Here is a 9,429-nt window from a genome sequence, read left to right as displayed (position 1 = left end):
AAGAGGAAGACCCTCAACGAGATGGATTGACACAGTGGCTGCAACAATGGGCTCAAACATAGCAACGATTGTGAGGATGTTGCAAGACTGGGCAGTGTTTTGTTCTGTTGTACCTAGGTTGCTATGAGTCGGAATCGACTCGACGGCACCTAACTACAATGACAAGTATTAATCTTAGAAACAGACCCATGAAAACCGTCAGTGTCAAGGATCTATGAATAGCTCTGAAGCTCAGCAACATGTTGCTAGAAATCAGAGCCCACTCCATGGCAACTAACACAACCATACTGTAGATGGGTTCTTGTGTCGTTGTTTTATTTGAATTTACGTTCAGCATACTTCATTTTGTTACAGAACGTTCATTTTTTAAATATTTTCCCAAATAGACACAAAAATAAAGCAATGAGTGAAGTCACAGTCCTTTTGTGTTTTTAAAAATTAAATGCGTAATAATACGTGTAGATCACCCACGTATACAAGACTAGATGGACACACCAGCCCGGGGCAAGAATCAGAAGGCAGGAGGGGACAGGAAAGCTGGGCAAATGGGAATGGGGAACCTAAGGTTGAGAAGGGGAGAGTGTTGACAGGTCATGGGGTTGGCAACCAATGTCACAAAACAATATGTTTATTCATTGTTTAATGGGAAACGTGATTGCTCTGTAAGCTGTCTCCTAAAGTACAATTAAAAAAAAAAAAGAATTGAAACATAGAAACTATGTTCTAAGACAATAAAAGATTTAAAGTAGGAATTATTAAGAGATAAATAAATAAAAATTAAATACAGGTAGTCCCCAACTTTCATGAGTTTTCCTTCTGATAACTCTGTCATAAATCGGTTCTCATAAATGAATACCTCTTCTTTTTTTTTTTATGTTTTCATTATTATTGCCTTTTATTATCATTATCTTTATAAATCCAATCTGTATTTGTCTTTTGGTGTTGGAGACATTACATACAAACATCTGAGATTGATAATATTAGCAGCTTATACACTGCCCCACTGTATGTAGTACATATTACATACCGTACACATTGCAGTGAAATGCAGGGTTGTTAAGTGCAGTTCGTCGTAACTCAAATCGGTCGTAAGTCAGGAACTACCTGTAATACCTAACAAATATTGTTGTGGATCACAGAGCCTCTAAAAGATCAAAGTTGCTGTTCTGATGAGGTTTTCCTCCTCCTTCCCTTAACCACAGTACAGAATAGTAAGTCTAATCTAAGCTGGGTGTTTCCGGGCTTTCAGACAATGAGATTTTTAATGCGTTTGATAAGAGTCATTAAAATAAATGGCCATTTTTGCTTGCTCTGTGCCTCTTGAAGGAACCCTGGTGATGCAGTGGTTAAGAGCTCAGCTAACCAAAAGGTTGGCAGTTCAAATCTACCAGCTGCTCCTTGGAAACCCTGTGGGGCAGTTCTCCTCTGTCCTGTAGAGTCACTAAGAGATAGCAATGGATTTGGTTTTGGTGCCTGTTGCAGTTCAAGAACTAAGTAGTGGGCATTGTTTTCTTGCCGCCTGCTTGGTTGTCATTATAAAGGAGTCAGCACACCATCTAGTGTCAATTGGAAGCACAGACGGTGGACCGAGGCACGGGGAACAGGGAAGATTACCCAGTCGACCTCGCACATTGCAGTAAAGAACTACGGTCTATCAAAACTGCCAGTTGGTTCTTTCTCTTTCTATCTCACCAGATTTGTGAGAAAATGCAGAGGTCCTGCCTAAATCCACTGCTTCTCAAATAAGCTTCATCAAACTAAAAGCCAGAATATCTTTTGCATCCTATTAAGGGCTCCATCAAATAATGTTTTGCTCTTACTGCAGACTTTTGTGGCTACGTTATTAGCACTTGCAGCTGGCATTGTGTAAATATGCTTTTCCAAAACGAGAGTTTTCTTATAACCCACTTGAAACCAAGCATGCTTCTCACAACACAACATGTCCTTTGGTTAGAGACAGAACCGTTGTCATCCCTCCATATTTTTGATTCTTCTCTTCTTTCAGATTGTCTACAAAGCCTGGCTCTGTTCCCAGTATTTTGAAGTCACACAGTTTAACTGCAGAAAGACAATTCCTTGCAAGCAATACTGTTTGGAGGTTCAGACAAGGTGTCCATTTATATTGCCCGACAACGATGAAGTCATCTATGGAGGACTGTCCAGTTTCATCTGCACAGGTACAGTGCAGGGCAGTATTCTGTCAACGAGTCTCTCATTGTTGTTCTGCTCTCCTCTGTGATGTTTGCTTGCTTTGGTTTTTCCTCTCACAGATATAACCTTGAAGATATGGCTCGTAGTTTTTCATGCCTTCATTAGCAGACGCACGGAAAGCTTCTAAATGGATGTGGAAATGCTTCTGCTTCTATGTCACATTATCTATAGTACAACTGTGACCACAGTAATTTACCTTGTAAAAGGATAACTCTGAGGGTAAAATATTAGCGATCATTGGGTGTACTTCAATTTGACTTAGAGTGGGTTGGATCCTGTTTGCATTACTTTTGTATTACATAAGAACAGATGATGTGATGAGGCCAGTAACATTATATTTTTTCTTCAAATTAGTAACAAGTTTATATCTGCGTGTCTATTTCCTGAGAATTCCATGTTGCATTATCTTAAATAAGTATCAAGAGCATAAAAAAATGTTTGCCAATGTTGTGTGTGTGTGTGTATTAGAGCTACTTAACAACACAGCAGATACAATTCTTATATTTTTAATGAACAATGTTTACTTCTTTCAGCAAATGATTCAGACCGGGCGAAATATCAATATCTTCACTTATTTTCTGGATATTTATAAGCATTATGTAATTTAGTCACAAATAAGATGTAAAGGATCAGACTAGTCTGATTTTTAAAATGGTGAGTAGACAGCAAGAACAAGCTACTTCACCAGGATGGTGGGAGAATCAGACCTACATTCTCTTCTAGTAAAAACCTGTAATATGCTTTTGTATCTGTATGATTTGAATTGTAACAAGTTTAGTTTTCAAACCGAAGGAATAAAAAACTATACTAACTATCTTAGGCTGGGTTCGCTAGAGAAGCAAAATCAGTGAAGAGATTTATCTCAAGGAAATGGCTCATGTAGTTGTGGAGGCCTGCAAGGCCCAAATGCGTGGGTAAGGCATCAGGCATCAGGCTTCTCCTGACTCAAGTGGTTGCAGAGGCTGACGAACCCAAATCAGCAGATCAGACGGCAGCCTGCTGGCTCAAGTCGCAAGAACCAGAGGTCAGATGATGACAAGGATCCAGAGCGAGAGAGAGCTTTGCCAGAGCATTCATATATATCACATGCAGGGCACACCCTCAAGGAAACCTTCCTTGAGCAAGGTAGTGACTTGAGTAGGGGTGCAACTTGAAACCCTTTAGTAAGGGCGTGGCTCAAGATACACCCCACACTAATCCTGCCTCATTAACATATAGAGGTTTAGGATTGACAACACATTATTACACAATACCACAACATGGAGGACAATCACATAATACTGGGAATCATGGCCTAGCCAAGGTGACACATGACAGTACCCATCACACTAACTGTGGTATACTGTAAGACTATTTCAATGGAACCTGGATGGAGAAAGACTAAAAGCCTGTTCTTATATTAGGCTTTATGAAATGCCCCTAAAACAGAGCGACGTACTGAGATGATCAACCTGAGAATTTATCAGATTATTTCCAGATTGCTGATTTATATACCTACCCCTTCACCACATTTGCAGTACTGCCTCCTCTGGCCTTTGACTTCTGACTCTAAATGATAAGCTGTCAAGAAACACTCCACTCGAGTTGTCCCCTAAGGACCTTCTCCTAAGAAGTGAATGAGTATTTTTATGCTGCTCAAATCTGGGGGAAGAACATCTAGCTGAAAGTAAGCAGACATAGGCTTTAGTTCCATTTCTGTTGTGTATTCTCTCAGAGCCACTATGCCCTCATTAATAACTTAGTAATAGCAACACCCCCCATGGAGGTTTGCTATCAGGATTACAGATAAAGGATGAAGTATGTCATGAATAAGCAATAACTGTTGTACACAAGACAGTGAGTTATGAGACATAAAATGATTTCCCAATCATTTTTAGTTATTCCACTGATTTGATGCTCAGATTTTTTTTCATATAGCTCCTCTTTCCTGGAGACAACGAGAGAGGGAGAGAGAATGCGGTACAGGCAAAGGAGATAAGGAAGAAAGGAAGGAAGGAAGGAAACCAATATATTTTTCCTTTTAATCTGAGCCAAAATTCACCAAACAAAGGCTATTATCTTGGTGTTTCCATAGAACACTCAATGAATGAGGTGTCCATGACTTCAGCAAAACCAGGAGAATTTTATGTAAAAGTTGCTTTTACATTTACATGCACAATAAGTTTTCCCTAAAAAGTCAGTAGCTTTTATCAGGTTTTCAAAGTAGAAAATAACCCATATAAAGGGTGAAGCATTTATCTTTTTCCATTCCTGACAATTTCCTGCTCTTTATCGATGCGTGTGAATCTGGCGTACAGGTCTGAATATACGTCCCTTTGTTAATGCACTTACAAGGCCATCACAGTACTAAAGATGGGATTTAATCCCTTTCTGCACAGCATGGGAAGAGTGTCCACCTGATTTTTTAAATGGCTTTTGATTTTTGTAAAAATAGCTCTTCCATAGTCATAGCTATATTATTAAAGAAAAGAGACAAGGCATTGGAAGAGAGGGATGCGTGATCTGGTCCACGGAAAAAGCCTTTCTATGCTAGAGGCCTTCTGGGATAATCTCATCACTGAGCCTTGGAGAACCTACCTGTCCTTCACTACTCTTTGTTTGTGTCTCTGTTCCTTTTATTACAGAGTTGCTCAAAAATGTGCAGAATAAATTCCAAAAGCATTTTACTCTGAAGTTCTATTAATTTGTTTGATGAAAAAGATGCTAAGTTTCAGATTAATCTTCTTCCTAATATGTGACCCAGGCCTCTGAAGGAGTCCCGTCTATCTTGATAACTAGCAGCCGTCAGTTCCCACCTGCGGGCACCCATGTCCCTTTAAGGGCTTTGCTGGGAGACCTGAACCAGGACGATACCTGCACCGATGCTAATCAGTTTTGCCTCGCCACCACTGACAAGGTCCTGAACACGGGTCCCAGATTAGTCTCCATCTTGGAAGACGTCCGTCCTAGAAGACGTTAGCATGGGCAGCAGCCTCCAGGGCACCTCTGGTTAAACCCATGGAGCTCAATGGCTTGGCATGCTTCTAGGAAAATCAGTAAGACACACATGGGTATAGCATTTGCTCCCAGCCTTTAAGTCACATGATTTTTGGAGGCTCATTTCCTATAGACGAACATGAAGACCTTTAACCAGCCACCCAATAACTCATCTTTTCGATGAGCTTGGGGTCCGTGTGAGCCATCTCGGGTGTCTTTACGAATGAAATGTCTTCTCTGCTCAAGCGAAACCAGACTACATCTAGTAGAGAAATAGGTGTAGTTTTTCCACTTTCACGCTTGGCTGCAGATACCCTGAGGCTGCCTGGGATGGCAGGCACATAGCAGCTTCATGTATTCACGGTAGTGGTAGATCTCTTGGATGTCTTCTTCACTGCATTAGGTACAATGACAATCGCTAAACACATCGCTGTTAAAAGAAGTTAACCAACCTATTGGCGTTAATCTTGCTTCTAGTAATTGCTGTTTTCTTTTTTTAATTCAGTAAATTGTTGTATTTCCATTATTTATGCTAAAAAAAGACAATCATGTATCATCAAGATTTGCAGGACTAGATGAGTTTGTTGCAAATTCCGCAAAAATAATTATAGTGGTTTCCCTACAATTTGAAAATACATTCAGTTTGCAGCTTATAGAGATCCCCTCTAAGATACTACTGAGGATTATTCACTTGCTTGTTTTGTCAGTCCTAAAAGTATTCAGTAAGCGCATGGCTGCAAATGGACCCTTGCCAGGCGCTATGCAGTGAGGCTCAGTTTTGCTTAAGGTGGTTCTCCTTGGTGACAAACCAGTGCTCTGGCGGTTACTTCCCGAGAGTCCTTTGCGTCCAGCTTTTTATGGGTAGGAAATTACAGGACACCCAGTTCTTCCTCTCGGATCTTTTATTAGACGTATTCTGATACTCAGGATTCTTATAATCTACAAAAAGAGTGAAAGTCAGCCCTTAGGATCAGTGAGCCACTTGGAAGGTTCAGAACAGAAAAAACTGTCTCTATATAATCAGGTGTCGTTTATAATTCTGGTAACAGTTATTAAATCCAATGATTAGTGTTCATTTCTATACGATGCAAACATTACTTACCCATGTCCTGAATCTGAATGTTTTAGACTTGTATTTTTTGATAGTCTGCCACTTTGTGTGCCTATGGTCCTTAGTCAGCCATTCTTATGTATTAAAAAAACAAAAACAAAATATCCAAGAACACATGTCTATTGCTACCCAATGTCGTTGATTAAGGATGGTACAGAAAGTCGTGACCCAACGTTCTCTGCCCGCAGACCTGGATGACGAGAAGACTGGCTCGTTGTATGCTCAATTCTGATTCCGTTGTAAGAGATAAAGGAAAGCCTCGTTACCCGAGATCTCTCTAGGTTCTCCTGTTAAGGAAGAGATCCGACACATTACGGATCGAGTGTCTGAAAAATTAATTAGAAATTCTGAGGTGCTGTCACAGTGAAATCTGTCATTCACGGTTAGGCATTATTGAGCTAAAAATTTTCAAAGTGGGTTCTGTTGGCAAACTTAGTTCACATCATGTGCTGTGTCTTCTTCTTTAAAGTCAGGGGATGAGACTCTTGGATCCTACGGTGTCAGCCCATCGCTGTGATAATTTACGTGGGTTCCCTTCTCCACACCCCCTCGCCTTATTCTCGAGTCTCTTAGAGAAATGCTTGATTGCTTACCTGTAACAATGAACCGAAATGAAGACAATGGAAGTAGCAGAGTATCACAGGTTGGGGTGCTATGGTAACAAATGTTATGGAAATTACCGTCTGATTGACAGATAAAGTAGACGAGACAGGATTTGCTGCTCTATTTTTCATAGAGAAATTATCAGAAGGGAAAAAAAGTGAAAGTTGGTCTGCCGGGTGTTACTGACAATGGAGATAAAACATATTTTGAGAATTGCATGTAAATTCTGCATTCCACTTTCTAGCTGTGACAAGAATAAGGTTATGTTTCCATCTCTTGGGAAAACACTGTGGGCTGCTGTTACGTACCTTGACAGGCTTGATTATGATGTGTGATGGAGGAGTTGAGCCACCTTGTGGCAGTCCTGTGCTACTACAGAATATCTAAAAGAAGATTACTGCCTTCAGGCAAGAAAAGAAGATACTCCAATGAGAAAGAAGGGAGAAAAATACTTTGATATGCATATTGCTCAAATTAGAAAGGAATTTTTTTAAAAAAATTTGTGTCTCCTAATTCACTTGCGAGAGTTCACAACCCTGAAAGCAGAAACTTTTCCAAAATCCAGTTGCGATATTCCTAGCGAATTGATAAAGATTTTAAAAAGACATAAAAGATTTTCTAAGTAAAAGAAGGTCGTAATAAAAAAAACCCTGCTTCCTATAGATTTTAATTTGCATATATATACACTCTTCAATTTCCATATTTTTCTGTGTGTCAAGCTGTTTCAAGATGTAAAAAAATAGTTATTTTCTTTTTGCAAAAAGAATCATAAATACCCCTTTAGCTCCAGCATCATTTAATGTTACACAACAACTTTTGAGCTTATCAAAATATTAATAAGTATATCAAAAGTTTGGGCAGAAAAGAAATGTGGATGGGATATGATGGCCAGAATAAAATAAAGAAATATGAAAATAAGTTAAAATAAAACTTAAGTAAAATATAGTAACTTCATGTGTTTGAGATTCCGTCTTCATTAAATCTCTGTACCTTCTGAGGTTCATTCAAAGCTGTATCTTTAGATCTGAATTCAGGTCACGAAGATGTGACTGTTTTCCCTGCCGTCCATCTCCGTGTGGATTCGTTCTGTTGCACATAGGGTCGCTATGAGTGGGAACCGACTGTACGGCACCTACAAGGACCACATGTATCTGCAACAGTTCAAGTGTGACTTTGGCAAGGGAGCACAATGTGGGCAAGAGCACCGGGGCAGAAATTAGGATATCTGAATTCCTCCAGTAGTTACGGATGTTGCAAAGTCATGTCCACTGTAACGTTCCAGTTTCTTTGTCTATAAAAGTGAGATAACAGTACTCAGCCTCCCTAAATTCATAGTTCCCAGGGTTGCTGAGAGTCGAATCCCCAGTTAAATGGGGAATGTGTCTGGCCCAGTATGACAGTGCTTGCAGAAGGGTCAACTGCTTTAGCCTCAGAGGGGACTTCGGATTTCTCCCTTGGCTTGGTGGAGTGTTGTGATCTGAGGGGAGGAAGACTGACTCCAGCTCATCCAGAATGACCCTTGCTAGAGAGCCAAGAAGAACCTGTGGATAAACTCATCCATCTCAAGGTATGCTGATACACCTGATCGTATCCTTCACCATCCTGATCACAAAGACCAACTCTGGGGAAATTCCAACATAGCTCAAATTGTCTTTCTGCATTTCATCTCTATACTTTGCCTGATCTAAGGGGAGAAATGAAAGGGATTAGATCAGGGAGTGTGGAAAAAACCGTTCTTGAGCTTTTACATGGACAGGAGTTGAATCAGTCCCAAGAACTATCCAACCTCCATCTCAGTGCGCACCAAGGTTGCCAGCTCCAGGGAGCTGTGTCCGGCTGAGCCAGTGGTCATTTACTGGCCTGTCACCATGCAACTGAGCACCGCAGGTGGACTGTGCAGAAAGGGTGTTAGCTGTCCTCTTTGGTGCTATCTAGGGAGAATCGTTCTGACATCAGCCCACAATTGTTAACCTTCCAGCAGAAGTGACACAGACTTGCTTCTGGCAAATATGCTCAGTGTTCTCTGAAATATCTAGGACAGATAGTCCCCTTTGCTCAAGCCAGGACTCTTGAAGGTTACCCAAATAGAGGGGGAGTGCCTGGCACCTGGACAGCAGAGTTGGGTAGTCTGTGCTTAGGTGGGGAGTGAATCAAAATATTCAATGGTCATCCCTTAAGCAAGAAGTGGGGTGCAACCCACATCACTATAAAGCCCTCCCCCCTCCTGAGAACTATGCGTGCATGATAAAACTCGTAAGTATTTACAATATGGTAGCAGGCGAAGCGTTAAACCAAAGGAAGAATTCTGAAATTTCAGTTTAGGAAGGATAACTTTGGGCAAACAGGAATTTCCTGCAACAAGTGAAAGCGTACTCAACATAGGTGTTTGTTTACCTACGTTGTCTGCAGTTAAAGTATGTTTGCTAAGGGTTTGTCCTACTTTGTAGCTGTGCTGGGCACGGAAACATCTAGGACATTGCAGATTATCTCAGATAGTTATAGATTCGGTTAATTTTAGAGCAAGCCTG

At 40.6% G+C, this 9,429-nt stretch overlaps 1 protein-coding gene across 1 annotated transcript in view; it reads left to right on the top strand.

The window, feature by feature from the left end:
- NALF1 (NALCN channel auxiliary factor 1) overlaps positions 1–9,429 on the top strand; it is a 719,112-nt gene that overhangs the window by 675,896 nt on the left and 33,787 nt on the right. Inside the window, exon 2 of the mRNA XM_004382935.1 lies at positions 2,006–2,177. Within this exon, the coding sequence (XP_004382992.1) occupies positions 2,006–2,177 (172 nt within the window). The remainder of the gene's footprint in view (positions 1–2,005; positions 2,178–9,429) is intronic.

The sequence above is a fragment of the Trichechus manatus genome, unplaced genomic scaffold (assembly GCF_000243295.1).
Source record: "Trichechus manatus latirostris isolate Lorelei unplaced genomic scaffold, TriManLat1.0 scaffold00102, whole genome shotgun sequence".
NCBI classification, from domain to species: Eukaryota; Metazoa; Chordata; class Mammalia; order Sirenia; family Trichechidae; genus Trichechus; species Trichechus manatus.
The sequence above is the reverse complement of the archived record's forward strand: the minus strand, read 5'-3'. Positions and strand labels throughout refer to the sequence as shown.